This window comes from Cnephaeus nilssonii (genome assembly GCF_951640355.1).
Source record: "Cnephaeus nilssonii genome assembly, chromosome: X".
Lineage (NCBI taxonomy): Eukaryota > Metazoa > Chordata > Mammalia > Chiroptera > Vespertilionidae > Cnephaeus > Cnephaeus nilssonii.
In genome coordinates this window covers 76,850,259-76,867,972 of record NC_137071.1, presented here as the reverse complement: position 1 = coordinate 76,867,972, position 17,714 = coordinate 76,850,259, and the positions used below count along the sequence as shown (strand labels likewise).

Sequence of the window (17,714 nt, the reverse complement as noted above, 5' to 3'; positions counted from 1 at the left end):
CTTGAAATCTCTGTCATTCAGCTTGCATAATTCCGTGTGTTACAGCCTTTTTTCTGGGGATTTTTCATTTTCTTTCTTGTCATCGTTGTTGTTGTGGTTGTTCATGGCATTTGTTCTTCTTTGTTTTCCCATTTATCTTTGAGGAGGTCTTTCTACTCTGTTCCAGTAGATGGCGCTGAATTGCAAGATTATTTTCCTCTGTGGCCTCACAGTTTTGAGCCTCTGTGGCTTCTGTAGGGCTGTACTGCCTCTGCTGTTTGGGGGTGAGGTTTGTTTTTCCCTCGCAGTAATGTCAGTCCCTGACCTCCAAGGGTCTAGCCCAAGTACCCCTCTTGGGGTTCAGTCACAGGGAAATTGTGTTTCTACTACAACAACTCTTGGCCTACAGATAATACACTACTGGAAACAATTCAAGGGCAATAGGAGGTGAGACCTGGGAGTCTAATCTCTGCGATTTACTTTCTTTGCCTGAAAGCCGGCAGCCAGGCCCAGCTGTGGGGAGGGACTCTGTAGGGAGGGTGTCTACTGACTCACAGTTTACGCATGCAACTCAGATCCCATTCACTGCACGCCCCCACGGTTCATACACTCTCTCATTCTTTGTGTGTGCGACCACACAATGCTGCCACTCGAGTGGCTATTCCGACAGCCAGCCACATGCTAGGTTAGCTCCTTTGGTCTAGACCTGCTGAGGAAGATGCCCAAGATGGTTGCCGTCAGTTGATGGCTGTGCTGTAGACACAATGCTGCGCTGTTCGGTTTCCCTCCCTTGTCTCTCCTCCCCGCTTATTTCAAGGAGCCCACCTTAGTTGTTCTAGTATGCAGGTCTCTCAGGCACGCATCTGTGTTGAGCAGGGACTACTTTGTTGAATTATAGGTGGTTATTTTGTTGAAATGTTAGGGGGAGAAGATAGATGCGCCCTTAGGCCGCCATTCCTCTGATGCCACTCCCCCCAAAATATTATTTACATTTTTAACTTCCTTTTTTTTTTTTTTTTTTTTTTTTTTTTACTTTTTGGCAATTTAAGACATTGTTCCATAAGCTACAGTATTGGTGAAATTGGGTTTTCTATTTGATCAGAAAACCTTTCCGACTTTTCATCTCCACCATTGATCCCCTGTTATGTCTTTATCCAAGGACCAGGAGGAATAAAGTAAGTTCCCATGAAAGACAAAGATTTTGTGCCACCTTTTCTCTTTGTTAGGATTATCATTTGATCTAGGATTCAGGATTAGAATAATTTCTCTCTCTCTTTCTCTCTTCTCTCTCTCTCTCTCTCTCTCTTTGCTATTTCCACTGGATTTTTTCCATCATCTTCTGGATGACTCCAGGACCCCTGGCTGTCCAGCTGTAAGAGACTCTAGAGATCTGATAATCTAATTCCTTCATTTCAGATCAAGAAAGGTGAAGTAATTTGATTAGGTTCACACAGTCAATTGATGGCAGAATCAGGCCAAAACTCAGGAAGCCTGACTTCCCATTCAGTACCCTTTCTATACCATTGTGCATGAAAATTATTTCTTCAGTAGTTATTCTTGGCAAAGCAAAACCTGGTCACTGAGTAATGCACAATTTGGCATGCCTTCCTCAAATGGTGGAAATTTAAATGTAAACATATTTCAGAAGTTAAAGGTTGGAAGGCCTGATTCTAGTTAATTTCTTTTCTGGCTTGTTCTAGTTTGTCCCTTCCAATAGATCCTTAATATCTTGTAGCAGGTGGGATGAGTCACTTATGAAGGGACAGAGATTCTTTTCAACCACTGCAGAGAAATCAGTGAGATAATGGGAATGGGGATATTACCTGGGCGGTGAATCAAGTCACCAAAGGCTTTTGTGATCCTTCTATAGGACAAAGGCAGCTTTGTTTCCTGAAGCACCTTTATCTCTGTATTGCTGGAAATAAATACAATTATTTAAAAGCTAAAGAGGTGCCACTTTGAAACTGAAAAGGAAAAATATGCCCTTATATCCATGGTTTTTATTGTCCCCCAAATTCCACTCAGAAGAAATCAGATCTTTGGGTGTTTTAAGTACAAAAGCAGGACTACTTCAAAAGGGCCCTTTGCAGCATCACAATTTCCCCAGGAAATTTAGGAATGTGCTATACAGCAAATTGGAGAAAGAGGCAGGGAGATGCTTCCCCTAAGGTCACTTTAGGTCTTGGTTATTGAGGTGGCAGGGGACTCCTAAGGAAGAGAGACTGAAAGGGAGATACAAAGACAGAATAGAGGCGCTCCAGGGAAAAAGAAGAAGCAACGAGAAGAAGGAAAATGATAGAAAGTAAGACCCCCCCCAAAAAAAGGAAGGGAGAGAAGGTGAGATCCTTTCTATCTGTGTCCCCCACCTCCACAGCAGAGGACAGGTATTAGACATTACATAGTAGGGACTGGGGGATTCCTTCCCCAATAAGACCATATCACCAGCACACTTCAGAAATTCTGATTCAGTATTTCCACTCCTCATCCACTGAAAACAAGAATTGCTCTCGTAACATGGGTCAGAAAGACCACAGTTGATGTCCAACCAGGTGTGATTTCAAAGCTAAAAATATTATCTCCTTCCAACTGGCTGATATTTGCAATTCCTTCATCAGAGTCTCTTCTCTTGGCCTCAAGGCTTGGATCTAATAATACTCTTCATTCCCCGCCCCCCATCCCATCCCATCTTCTTCATTGGAGTGGTGGCACTTTAAGATGTTTCCTTTAGTGGAATCAAAGATGTAGATTGTATTAGGTAAGAGAAGAGAATATACAGAAGTTGAGTAATTGGGTGGGTACAAAGAAAGAGACCAAAGAAGGGAAGCTGAGGTAGCTTGGGGGAGGACCCATTTAGAGATGTGAAGCTCAGCCTCTATGGGGAATTGTCCAACTGCCCATTCCAATCCCCACTTGTACTATGCTGGTAACAAATCATAAGTGGTTAACTGACGAATTCTGCATTTTTCGATATTTCTTTTCTGATGGCCTGGTGATAAGTCATCATATTACTTCTTTTCTTACATTATTCCCTGATAAATTTGAAGCTCCTTGCTGAGATTTGTATATATCTTGGCTTATCATTTGTATTTACCAGGGCCTCAGAAGAAGTAGCTCAGAAGAAGAAGAAGAAGAAGACTTACTCAAATGATTGTTCTCAGCCAGTTTATGTTGTCCTTGCCAGGGGTGAACACTTTCTGACCTTTGTCTGAATTCAGGAGCTAAGTAATATTTGATTCTCAGGCCCCTAAGCAGTAGTCCTGTTTTACTTATGATTTCTCTTTTCTCTCAACCTTTTCCACTCCCACCCTCAATTCTTAACAAATAAACATGAACATGCATACATGTAAGAATGTGCACACAAACACACACCAGCAATTGAGCTAAGAAGTAATAACGTTTGTATTGACAGCGTTCTGAGGGTCAGAAGAGCTGGTCTGTATTTTTTGTCTCATCAATGACTCATGTGTGAAAATGTACAAGTAACTACATCCTCTCTGTGCTTTCATTTCTCCACATAAAAGCCTCTTCTGGCCTGTGATTATCAGGAAACTCATTTATTACAAACTTAAAAATTCCCAACAGTTGATTTTTGGCTTTTAAACCTGCCCCTTGATTCCAGTGTGTTGGAAAATCTATATAGTATGGAGGCAAGAGCAATAAAAATTTGGAACCTAAGATGTTAACTAGAATTATTGTGATGACCATTTCACAATATATACAAATATTGAATAATCATGTTGTACTCCTGAAAGTAATATAACATTGCATGCCAATTATAGTATAATAAAATTAGCAAAGTCATAGTAAAAAATTAAATTTGGGGTCTAGTAGAATTAGGTCCAAGTGCCAGCTATGCCTGCTTATTGACAAGACATTTAATATCCATGAACCTTAGTGAACCCATTTGCAGAATGAGGTTAATAATAAACCTAGTTTTCAGAGGTTTAGTGAGGATTAAAGACAGGAGATGCCAAACTGTCTTAAAAGCTTCAGACAAAAGTAAGATAATATTATTGGGGGGCGGGGTGTCTCTGGGACTGCTTAGAGATTGATTTTTGAGTAAAAGAGTTTGCTTTAGCCTTTAGTTGTTATGTACTTGTTCCCCCCACCCCTCTCTCTTCAGCAGAATTTTGGAAGGGGGGTGGGTAAAAAGAGAACTAGGATTTTAAGAAGTCTTCTGGATGGGCTCCAAAACCTCAGAGAGCCCCTAGAACTCCCCTTAATACTCTTTTTCCCAATTGAAGTTACTGGGATGACATTGGTTAATAAAATTATATAGGTTTCAGGTATACAATTCTATAATACATCATCTGCATATTGCATTGTGTATTCACCACCTCAATTCAAGTCTCCTTCCATCACCATTTATCACTCCTTTACCATATTCTACCTCCCCTCCCCTACTGTTCTTTTCCTCTGGTAATCACCATGCTGTTGTCTATGTCTATGAGTTTTTTTTTTCTTTACTTAATCCCTTCACTTTTTTCACCCAACCCCCCACCCACCTCCCCTCTGACAGCTGTCAGTTTGCTCTCTGTATCTATAAGTCTGTTTCTATTTTGTTCATAGATTCCACATATAAGTGAAATCATAAGGTACTTGACTATCACTGACTGGCTTATTTCACTTAGCATAATATTCTCCAGGTCCATCCATGCTATCACAAAAGGTAAGATTTCCTTCTTTTTTTTTTTTTTTTTTACAGCCAAGTAGTATTCCACTGTGTACATGTACCAGGCTTTTTTTTTTTTTTTACTTTATATTTATTGTTTACACTATTACAGATATACCCATTTCCCCCCTTTTGCACACCTCCCCTTTGCCCATCCCTTCCCCTCCCCTCCTCCCCCCCCCCCCCGGCCATCACCACATTGTTGTCTGTGTCTATGGGCTATGCATATATGTTCTTTGGCTAATTCCTTCACCTTCTTTCATCCAGTCCCCCCTTTCCCCCTCCTCTCTGACAGCTGTCAGTCTGTTCCATGTATCCATGCCTCTGTTTCTATTTTGTTCATCAGTTATTTTATTTATTACATTCCTCATAAAAGTGAGATCATATGATATTTGTCTTTCACTGACTGGCTTTTTATCTACTCATCTACTGATGCTCACTTGGGATGCTTCCAGATCTTGGCTACTGTAAATTACACTGCAATGAACATAGGAGTGCATGCAATCTTTTCAATTAGTGTTTCATATTTCTTTGGATATATTCCCAGAAGTGGAATCACTGGGTCATAAGGCAATTCCATTTTTAATTTTTTGAGGAAACTCCATATTGCTTTCCAGAGTGGCTCACCAATTTGCTTTCCCACCAACAGTGCATAAGGGTTCCCTTTTCTCTACATCCTTGTTTGTTGATTTATTTATGATAGCCATTATAGCAGGTGTGATGTGATATCTTATTGTGGTTTTAATTTACATTTTTCTGATTATTAGTGATGTTGAGCATATTTTCATATGTCATTGGCCATCTGTATATCCTCTTTGAGAAGTGTCTATTCAGGTCCATTGCCCATTTTTTAATTGGATTGCTTGTTTTTGGTGTTGAGATTTATGAGTTCTTTATAAATTTTAGCTATTAACCCCATATTAGATGTATCATTGTTGAATATGTTCCCTCATTCAGTGGGTAGTTTTTTCACTTTGTTGATGGTTTCCTTTGCTGTGCAAAAACATTTCAATTTGATGTAGTCGCATTTGTTTATTTTTCTTGTTTCCCTGGCCTGAGGAGATATATCATAAAAAATATTGCTACAATAAATGTCTGAGATTTTGCTGCCTGTGTTTCCTTCTATGTTTTTTAGTGAGTTTGAGTCTAAATTTAAGTCTTTAATCCATTTTGAGTTTTCTTGTGTATAGTGTAAGGAGGTAGTCTAGTTTTATTTTATTTTTTTGCATGTATCCAATTATCAACACCATTTATTGACTAAACTATTTTTGCCCCATTGTATGTTCTTGCCTCCTTTGTCAAATATTAATTGACCATAAAGTCATGGGTTTATTTCTGGGCTCTCTATTCCATTCCATTAATCTGTATGTTCATTTTTATGGCAGTACCATTCTCTTTTGATTACTATGGGCTTGTAGTATAATTTGATATCTGGTAGCATGACTTCCCCAACTTTTTTCTGCTTCTTCAAGATTGATGTGACTATTCGGGATCTTCTGTGTTTCCATATAAATTTTTGGAACATTTGTTCTAATTTTGTGAAATACACCATTGGTAACTTGATAGGAATTGCACTGAATGTATAGATTGTTTTGGGTAATATGGACATATTTATGATGTTAATTTATTCTATTCATGAACACAGTATGTGCTTCCACTTATTTGTGTCTTCTTCAATTTCTTTCTTTGGCGTCTTATAATTTTCTGAGTACAGGTCTTTTACATCCCTGGTTAAATGTATTTCTAGGTATTTTTATCCAATTGCAACTGGGACTGTTTTCTTAATTTCCCTTTCTGATAGTTCATTATTGGTGCATAAAAATGCAACTGATTTCTGGACATTTATGTTGTATCCTTCTACTTTACTGAATTTACTTAGTAGTACTGATAGTTTTTTGGTCGGATCTTTAGGGTTCTATATATATATTCTCAAGTCATCTGCAAATAAGGACAGTTTTACTTCTGCCTTTTCAATTTGGATGCCTTTTATTTATTCTTCTTTTCTGATTGTTATGGCTAGGACTTCCAGTACTATGTTGAATAAGAATGGTAAAAGTGGACATCCCTGTCTTGTTCCTTATCTTAAGGAACTGCTTTAGTTTGTGCCCACTGAGTTGGCTATGGGTTTGTCATATATGGCCTTTATTATGTTGTGATATGTTCCCTCTACTCCCACTTTGTTAAGAATTTTTATCATACATGGGTGCTGAATATTATCAAATGCTTTTTCTGCGGCTATTGATATGATATGATTTTTATCCTTCATTTTATTTATTTGATATATCACATATTGATTTGTGGATATTGTACCAACCTTGCATCCTCAGAATAATAATCATGGTGTATAATATTTTCATTGTATTGCTGGATCTGGTTTGCTAATATTTTCTTGAGGATTTTAGCATCTATGTCCATTAGGGACATTGGCCTATAATCTTCTTTCCTTGTAGTGTCTTTTCTGGTTTTGGAATTATGATAATGCTGTCCTTGTAAAATAAGCTTCAGAGTCTTCTTCCTCTTGAATTTTTTGGAAGAGTTGGAAAAGGATAGGTGTTAATTCTTGTCTGAATGTTTGGTAAAATTCCTGTGAAGCCATTAGATCCTAGAATTTTGTTTGTTAAGAGTGTTTTGATTATGGATTCAAATTCATTAGTTGTTATCTCTGTATTTAGATTTTCTGATTCTTAACAATTCAATTTTGGAAGATTGTGTGTTTCTAGGAATGTATCCATTGTGTCCAGATTGTCTAATATGTTGGTATACAGTTGTTTGTAATATTTTCTTACAATCTTTTGTATTTCTTTGGTGTCAGTTTTTAGTTCTTCTCTTTCATTTATGATTTTATTTATTTGGGTCCTCTCCCTTTTTTTCTTGATGCGTCTGGTTAAAGGTTTGTCAATTTCATTTATCTTTGCAAATAACAAGCTCTCGGTTTCATTGATTTTTCTGTTGTTTTTTAGACTCTATTTTTAAAATTTCTGCCTTGATCTTTATTATTTCCTTCTACTCATGTTGGGTTTTGTTTGTTGTTCTACTTCTAATTCTAATAAGTATAAAGTTAGATTGTTTATTTGAAAATTTTCTTGTTTTTTGAGGTAGCCCTGTAATGCGATGAATTTCCCTCTTAGGACTGCTTTCACTGTGCCTCGTAGATTTTGGGTGGTTGTGTCCTCATTTTCATTTATTTCAAGATATCTTTTGATTTCTTCCTTGATCTCATTGTTAACACGTTCATTGTTTAGTAACATGTTATTTAGCCTCCATGTCTTCGTGTGTTTTTCTTTTTTCTCCTGTGACTGCTTTCTAATTTCACACCATTGTGGTCAGAAAAGATGATTGATATGATTTTAATCTTAAATTTATTGAGACTTATTTTTTGACTGAACATGCAGTCTATCCTAGAAAATGTTCTGCGTGCACTTGGAAAGAATGTATATTCTGCTGCTTTGCGGTAAAATGCTCTGAAGATATCAATTAATTCCATGTGATCTAATATGTCATTTAAAGCCACTGTTTTCTTGTCGATTTTCTGTCTGGAAGTTATATCTATTTATGTTAATGGAGTGTTAAAATCCCCTACTATGACTGTATTACTGTTGAAATCTCTCTTTATGTCCATCAAGATTTGCCTTATATATTTAGGTGCTCTTATGTTGGTTGCATAAATGTTTACAAGGGTTATATCCTCTTGTTGGATTGTTCCCTTTATCATATATAGTGTCCTTCTTTGTCTCTTAGTACAGCCCTTGTTTTGATGTCTATTTTTCCATTTCCATGAAATATCTTTATCTATCCCTTTAAATTCAGCCTGTGTGTGTGTCTTTCATTTTGAGGTGGATAGCACATATATGGGACTTTTTTTTAAATTTTCAGCTACCTATGTCTTATAATTGGAACATTTATTATTATTATTATTATTATTATTATTATTATTGATTGGAGCATTTAAGCCATTGACATTTAAATTGATTATTGATAGGTATGTATTTATTGCCATTTTATTCTTTTAACTATGTTCCTTTTTGATTTTTCTCTTCATACTTTTATTTTTTAATTTTTTATTTTCATTTTTTTATTAAGGTATTATATGTGTACATATCTTACCATTGCCCCCCACCCCACTCCCATACATGCCCTCACCCCCCAGAGTTTTGTGTCCATTGGTTATGCTTATATGCTTGCATACAAGTCCTTTGGTTGATCTCTTAACTCCCCCACCTCTCCCTAAACTTCCCGCAGTAATTTGACCTTCTGTTTGATGCTTTACTGTCTCTGTATCTATCTTTTTGTTCAACAGCTTATAATTTTCTTTATTATCCATAGATGAGTGAGATCATGTGGTATTTTTCTTTCATTTACTGGCTTATTTCACTTAGCATGATGTTCTCCAATTCCATCCGGGTTGCTGTAAATTGTAGGAATTCCTTCTTTTTTTATGGCAGCATAGTATTCCATTGTATAGATGTACCATAGTTTTCTGATCCAGTCATCTGCTGACGGGCACCTAGGCTGTTTCCAAATCTTTGCTATTGTAAATTGTGCTGCTATGAATATAAGGGTGCATATATCCTTTCCTATTGGTGTTTCCAGTTTCTTAGGCTATATTCCTAGGAGTGGGATTACTGGGTCAAATGGGAGTTCCATTTTCAGTTTTTTGAGGAAACTCCATACTGTTCTCCACAGTGGCTGCACCAGTATACATTCCCACTAGCAGTGCACGAGTGTCCCCTTTTCTCCGCATCCTCGCCAACACTTGTCCTTTGTTGATTTGTTGATGATAGCCATTCTGACAGGTGTGAGATGGTAGCGCATTGTTGTTTTGATTTGCATCTCTCGGATAATTAGTGACGTTGAGCATGTTTTCATGTGTCTCTTGGCCTTCCTTCTGTCTTCTTTTGAAAAGATTCTATTTAGGTCTGTTGTCTATTTTTTTATTGGATCATTTATCTTCCTTTTATTAAGTTGCATAAGCTGCCTGTATATGTTGGAGATTAAACCTTTCTCAGTGATATCATTTGCAAATATGTTCTCCCATACAGTGGGCTTTCTTGTTGTTTTGTTGATAGTTTCTTTCGCTGTAAAAAAGCTTTTTATTTTGATGTAGTCCCATTTGTTTATTTTCTCTTTAGCTTCCATTGCCCTAGGGGCAGTATCAGTGAAGAAGTTCTTTTGGCATATGTCTGAGATTTTGCTGCCTGTGGATTCCTCTACTATTTTTATGGTTTCCCATCTTATGTTTAAGTCCTGTATCCATTTTGAGTATATTTTTGTGTATGCTGTAAGTTGGTGGTCTAGTTTCATTTTTTTGCATGTATCTGTCCAATTTTCCCACCACCATTTATTGAAGAGACTGTCTTAACTCCATTGTATGTTCATGCCTCCTTTGTCAAATATTAATTGAACATATTGGTTTGGGTTGATATCTGGATTCTCTATTTTATTCCATTGATCTATATGTCTGTTCTTGTGCCAGTACCATGCTGTTTTGAGAACAGTGGCTTTGAAATACAGCTTGAAATCTGGTATTGAGATCCCTCCTACTTTATTCTTCTTTCTCAGGATTACTGTGGCTATTCGGGGTCTTTTTTTATTCCAAATGAATTTTTGGAGAGTTTTTTCTAAATCTGTGAAATATGCCGTTGGTATTTTAATGGGGAGTGCATTGAATCTATAGATTGCTTTGGGTAGTATGGACATTTTAATGAGGTTGATTCTACCAATCCATGAACATGGTATGTTCTTCCATCTGTTTATGGCTTCCTCTATCTCTTTTTTCAGTGTCCTGTAGTTTTACACGTATAGGTCTTTTACCTCCTTAGTTAAGTTTATTCCTAGGTATCTTAATTTTTTTGGTGCGATGGTAAATGGGATTGTTTTTTAGTCTCTCTTTCTATAAGTTCACTATTGGTGTATAGAAAGGCCATAGATTTCTTGGCATTAATTTTGTATCCTGCTACATTGCCGAATTCATTTATTCAGTCTATTAATTTTTTGATGGAGTCTTTTGGGTTTTTTATGTACAGTATCATGTCATCTGCAAATAAGGATAGCTTTACTTCTTCTTTTCCAATTTGGATGCCTTTTATTTATTCTTCTTGTCTGATCGCAATGGCTAATATTTCCAGTACTATGTCAAACAGGAGTGGTGAGAGTGGGCATCCCTGTCTTAGAGAGCAACAAGAAAAGCCCAGTGTAAGCAGAAGGAAGGAAATAATAAAGATCAGAGCAGAGATAATCAACATAGAGACCAAAAAAACAATACAAAAGATCAACAAAACCAAGAGCTGGTTCTTTGAAAGGATAAACAAGATTGATGAACCTTTAGCCAGACTCACCAAGAAACAAAGAGAGAGGACCCAAATAAACAAAATCAGAAATGAAAGAGGCAAAATAACAACAGACCCCGCTGAAATACAAAGGATTGTTTCAAAATACTATTAACAATCTATTCCAACAAACTGGACAACCTGGAGGAAATGGACATATTCCTAGAAAAATATAACCTTCCAAAACTCAATCAGGAAGAATCTAAACAGCTCAATATGCCAGTAACTATGGAAGAAATTGGAAGCAGTCATCAAAAAGCTTCCGGTAAACAACAGCCCGGGGCCAGACGGCTTCACAGGAGAGTTTTACCAAACATTCAAGGAAGAACTAAAACCTATCCTCCTCAAACTATTCCAAAAAATTCAAGAGGAAGGAACACTTCCAAGATCCTTCTATGAAGCCAGCATCACCCTAATACCAAAACCAGATAAAGATAACACAATGAAAGAGGATTATAGGCCAATATCCCTCATGAACATAGATGCCAAAATCCTCAACACAATTCTAGCAAATCGGCTCCAGCAGTACATCAGAAAGATCATACACTATGACCAAGTAGGATTTATCCCAGGAATGCAAGGATGGTACAATATTCGGAAATCAATAAACGTGATACATCACATCAACAAACTGAGAGATAAAAATCACATAGTCATATCAATTGATGCAGAAAAAGCAATTTGACAAAATCCAACACTCTTTCTTGATAAAAACTCTCAGCAAGGTGGGAATAGAAGGATCATACCTCAACATAATAAAAGCTTTATATGATAAACCCACAGCAAACATCATACTCAATGGACAAAAATCTCTTCATCTTTTTAAAGAAGACCCTTTAACATTTCTGGTAACACTGGTTGTAATGAACTCCTTTAGCTTTTTCTTATCTGGGGAGCTCTTTATTTCTCCTTCAATTTTAAATGCTATCCTTGCTGGGTAAAGTAGTCTTGGTTGTGGGTCCTTGTTTTCATCACTTTTACTATTTTCATGCCAATCCATTTTGCCCTGAAATGTTTCTGTTGAGAAATCAGCTGAGAGCCTAATGGGAGCTCCCTTGTTTTATCTAACTTTCTTTCTCTTGCTGCTTTTAATATTCCCTCCTTGTCTTTAACTTTTGCCATTTTAATTATGATGTGTCTTGGTGTGGGCCTTTTTGGGTTCATCTTATTTAGGACTCTGCATTTCCTAGACTTGTGTGTCTTTTTTCTTCACCGTGTTAAGAAAATTTTCAGTTATTGTTTCTTAAAATAGGTTCTCAGTCTTTCACTCTCTCTTTTCTTCTTGTAAGCCTATGATGTGGCTTTTGTTTGCTGTATATTGTCCCAAAGGTCCCTTAAACTATCCTCATTTAAAAAAATATTTTTTTCTTTTTGCTGCTCTGATTGGGTGTTTCCTGCCAACTTTTCTGAATTGCTGATGCAATCCTCTGCTTCATCAAAAATACTTTTTTGAAGTGTATTTTTCATTTAAGGTATTGTATTCTTCAGTTCTGAATGGTTCTTTTCTATGGCTTCTATGTTCCTTTACATGCTGTTGAAGTTCCCACAAGTTTCTTGAGCAACCTTATAACCACTTTTTGAACTCTATATCTTATAAATGGCTTTCTTACATTATATTTAGCTCTTTATCTGGATATTTCTCCTGTTCTTTCATTTGGGGCATTTTTCTTTGTGTCTTCACTTTAGCTAACTTTTTGTGTTTGTGTTTGTTTTTATGTATTAGATAGATGTGCTATGAGTCCCAGTCTTGGTTGGGTTGTATTATGTAGTAGATGGCCTATGAAACCCAGTGGTGCAGTCTCCTTGATCCCCTGAGCTGGGTGCTCTAGGAATGATACTTTGTGTTGTGTGGGTCCTCCTGTTGCAATTCTTTATTGCTATTGGCCCATTTGTGCTTGGCGTTGACCCTCAGTTTGGCTGACTGTGAGTGTGATTCCTGGCCACAGTGTATGAGCTGCTGTTCAGGTGCTGATCACAAGAAATAGATTTTGCCTCTGCAGGGTCTTGTTCCTGCTAAGATCTTCCTATGGTTTTGCTGCTTGTAAAGCTAATTGGATCTTGCTCTGGTGTTGTCTGAAAGTGGCTAATTAGTGTGTTGGTTCTGGAGCCTCTTGGGAGGTCCTCTGGTATAGGTCAACTCAGATGCTTCCTGTGACTTGCCCTAGGCAATTTGTTTGGGGCTACAAAGCAATCTGCAGTTTGTGGATGCCTCTGCTGGGCCTGGGTGTGCGTAGGAAGGACCACGCTGCACACCTAGGCCAGTTTTCACCAGTACTAAGCCAGGGGCAGGTCAACAAAAGGCCCAAGGCACCCCAAGATCTGCCTCTCCATGTCTCCGGCTACCAGCTGCCTATTAGACTCAGTCACTGAAATAGCCTTTGGCAGTACTTGAGTTGCATGAGGTAGGTTCTCATTTACTAGTAGTCACCAGGTAGGATGTGTGGTGTTCACCAGATTGATACAGGTTCAAACACAGTGCAATGCTGTGTCTGAGGTCACTCAGCGAAAGTCCCCGGGTATAGCAAGTCTAGGTGCTGCATGCTTGCACACCTTTGTGCTTGGTCAGGGTCTCAGAGAGCTGTCAGGGTGAGGCCATCAGAATTTATCAGGCTCAAACAGACCAAGATGTGGCTATTTGAAGGGAGAGCGCTGTACTGATAGGGTATGTGAGCAAAAAATGGCCCACATCCTTGAGCTACACAACTCAGGCTGTCCCAGATTTTGCCAGGAGCTGGATCTCAGCTGGGTGGGGCCACTAGGAGTTAGGAGGATGGAACTCACAGATCTCCTTTGTGTGGGAGGTGCCAGTCAGTCTTGGGAGAAAGTGGGGGCGGGGGGGCAGACCCTGCCCCAGAACCACACAACTCAGTCTGTCCCTGATTCTGCCCAGACCTTGGCAGAGCGGAGCCACCAGGAGTCAGGAGGGTAGGGCTTCCAGGAGCCTGAAGAGTGAGGCTAGCAGATCTCATGTGTGGGAGAAGTGCCAGTCAGGTTCACGGGAAAATGGCATTTGTGGTCCAAAACCACACAACTCAGTCATTAACACTTCCTGAATCTTCCCAGACCTCTACACCTTGGCCAAGCCAGATGACTCCTCATCAGGGCATAAGATCCACTGTTTGGGATGGCAAAGAGCCCAGAGGGTTGGGTTATTGCATTCATATAGGCTGATGGGGTATGGAGGGGCATGCTCCATCCAAGAAAGATGGCATCTGTGGTGTGGGAGAATAACTCAATTCATGGATTCTGGCAGCGGTCCCTTTAGCTCTCTCCCTACAGCCACAGACACCAGTCTCTCCTCATGCAACTTTTATCTGTTACACCCTACCCCCAACCAGAGCCCAGGATGAGTGGCTGAAAATGATATTTTGTGTGTTGGCTCTTTTAGAGTGTTCCTGTGTCTCTAGAGTACTCCCACTTCTACCTGGCAAACAGAAACCTTGATGGTTTTTATAGCCAGATATTATGTGGGTGTCTCTTTCCAGCTCTGATGCTCTGGACTGTGGAGCTGAGCTTGGGATTGAGACCCCATGCTTTTCAAGGGGAGCCCCCTGCAGCTGAAATATCTCTCTAAAATCTCAGCCGCTACCTGTGGGAGTGGAGCCAGCCCTTTTCACATTACTGCCCTTTCTACCAGTTTTAATGTGGCTTCTTCTATAAATCCTTGGTTATAAGACTTCTTTGCAGCTAATCTTCAGTTGATTGCTCTATATTTTATTTGTAATTCCAGGTTGGTCCTGGGAGGAGGTGAGTGAAACTTATACCTACTCTGCCACCATCTTGGAACCTTTGCCTCTCCCCTTCATACTCTTTGATTTGTAAACTTGCCTGAATCTATAACACTACCATCATCTTTTGCAACCAGTAGTTGTGGCATTCCAGTGTGTCCAAGGACTCATTCAAATTTCTGGACCATCCTTGAATCTGCAAAGCTTCCTTGGGGATGGCATGCTGTCCTAATAGCTTCTGGATCTATGACAGTCAAATATGGCTAATGATTGGGGTTCTCAAGTTTGAGCGTTAAGAGTAAGTTTTACCAAATTGAGGTCCGATGATACCTTGAGTGTTCCAAATGCTCAAGGGTTGATAACTCCAGTTAATAGAACAATCTGATTATTTACAGATCAAATGTTTTGTTCAGAACACTGTACTAGATACTGTGAAGAAAAGAAAGAGCTTAAGGGGCAGAAGAGTTGGGCTTGTGTTTAGAGCCTAAGACAGTTGTTTTTATCTAACTACACTGAGCCCTTTATGGACAGAGCCATATCTATATTCCCAGCCCTGATACAGTGAGATTGGGTTAAATGTAAGAATGAGTGATGTGAGAATATTTTCAAGTTGTTCACCTCTTCTGAAAACAGAGTGGCCCAAACAGTCCAATTATATGAGGTTTAGGTGAGTTGGTTGCCAGTTAATGGCAGTCATGGTATTCTCTTCCTACTTTCTTCATGGAGGGGTTGTTCAGAGCCTTGAAGCAAATTTTTGCAAAATACTTTCAGATTCTCCAATTCAATGTGCTAATTATTGTTATAGTTGTTATTATTGTTAAGGGATGAATATATGTGATATAAAATAGAGAGCAATGGATTTTATACTTGAATGAGGCAAACCTAATTTGAATTTGTAAGTTAAATAATTTTGAACTGTTCCAAATGAGATCTGCTGCAAGTAAGACCATATTTCAAATTAATGAGTTAGAAGCACATCCCATTACTTCCCTCAGTCTTAGTAAGCACATTTGTTTATTATGGATTGAAGGAAATGAGAGGACAGACAAAAGAGTTTTGAAAGGAGGAGAGAGAAACTCATTGAGAGGAGGATTTATTGAAAAAAAAGGGAGGACAGAGCAGAGGCTGAAAATTTGGCTCCTCTAAGGTTATCACTCAGGCTCGAGGATGACCAGCTTGAGTTTATACTCCTTTTATAGTATTTTCTCAGACCAATGGTTCTTGACAGCCAACTATAGATGAAGACCCCCCACCCCCCGGGGTCTCTCCCTACCTGTAGGAATCCCCTGGCAAGATGAAAACACTGCAGATGTGTAGACTTCTCAAAGCAGCCAGGATGCCCTGGGCATAAAAACAAAGTTGCACAGCCTTTTTCCATTTCTATTCCTTTTTTGGGTTTTGTGAGCATTGTTAGATGGTGGGGTGTTGTGGGGAAGTATGTACTCTAGATACAAAAAAACCCACAATGATTTGCCTAATGCCAAAATATCATGGTAAAAATGACGAACAAAATCTTAAATTGAGCATCCAGGTGTTTACTTGCTATGAAGCTAAACAGCCACACATTCCCAAAGATGGAGCTGCATGGCAACAGGTAGATAAAACATCTGGATGACAGCTTGAAATGGTATTCACTTTTCATCTGACTGCTTTGGCAGCTTATGGAGCTTGCCTGAATCTCAGGTATATATAGCAAGCAAGCCACACAGGAAGGAAGATTCCAGGGAGTGATGACAAAAGGAAAGCAGAGGCAATTTCTGAGCCAAAATAAATGCTTGTAACCTATTGATCAGAAGGACTGCTTTAGGTTTATAGCATGTCTGTAACTTTCCGTATTTTCTATAGTAAGGGCAAAGCAGAAGAGACCTTCTGGCTGGTTGGAAAAAAAAAAGGTTTCACAAAGCCCCTTCTTGTGCCCCCACCAGTGGGCAAAGTGGGTAAGTGAAGTTCACACTTTATTAGAGTCTTCCTATGTCCTATTCTGCCACACTCTCTTCACTATTTTTGTTGCTCTCCTACACTGCAGTCAAGTGGGACATGGCCTGAAACTGGTAGTGATTGCAGCCCTCCAAAGAAGAAAAGCAGAAAGGCAGCTGGTAAAAAACAAGCCATAAGGTAATGACCAGTAGGAAAACAGAGCATAAGAGCTTGCCAGATTTTCAAAGCTAGGGCTCCCTTTGGCATGAGTGCCAATCTCAACCTACACTCTGTTGGCAGAGTGTGATGGAGTTGGTGAATTTCCAAGCTCCGCTGAATTATGCCAAAAACCTTGTGGAGAAGCCTGTTGCAGAGCAAGCTGCATCTGAGGGAGGTCAGCTGCCCTGGCCTGAGAGAGACCCTTGCCTCCTGCACTAACACATTTGCACATTAACAAAGCAGGGCTTGTTATCCAGTTATCAAGCAGGTGCACCTGTCTTTTTCATTGTTGTGAACCTGGGCCACATAGTGAGTCACCTCAAGACTTGTGAGACTCACATCTACCTAAGCAACACAGCAATATTGCATTAACCCCCCTTTCCTGGGATCTATTGGCAAGACCATCTTTAAGGAGGCACTACCTGATCCCTTCCAAGATTGGCATTGCCAACCAAACTAATACTGGCTACTCTTTTACTGCTTGGCTTGAATTCAGGATAATTCCTCCTCTACTAGAAAGATATGATTATGAAGCAGCAACAACCTAATTATCGAGAATTCTTCCCTTGTATTTATCTGTAAGGGATCCGTTACTTTCTTGGGCTTCTGTCAATATCTCTGCTCTTCTTTATCTTGCTTTTTAAATTCTTGCTTACATGGGGACTTTGAACCCAGGAGCTATTGCTCCCTCTACATATCCTTGAAAATCACAAAATTCTAAAGTAAGCATTAGGGCATCTCCACTAACTCCTGTTCACTTCTTTTTAACATGTTCTACAATAATCACAATCCTAGCAGCAACTACCAAAGGCATCCACATGCTTCCAATTTTTCTACTAGCCTTGGTTGACTTTATCAACTCTATGGTTCTTT

General features: G+C 39.0%; 1 protein-coding gene across 1 annotated transcript in view; it reads left to right on the top strand.

Annotated features, from left to right (window-relative positions):
• GUCY2F (guanylate cyclase 2F, retinal) overlaps window positions 1–16,819 on the top strand; it is a gene marked incomplete at both ends in the record, with an annotated part of 149,662 nt that extends 132,843 nt beyond the window's left edge. Inside the window, 2 exon segments of the mRNA XM_079764569.1 lie at window positions 16,551–16,646; window positions 16,732–16,819. Of these exon segments, the coding sequence (XP_079620695.1) occupies window positions 16,551–16,646; window positions 16,732–16,819 (184 nt within the window).
• Between the last annotated feature and the right edge of the window lie 895 nt (window positions 16,820–17,714).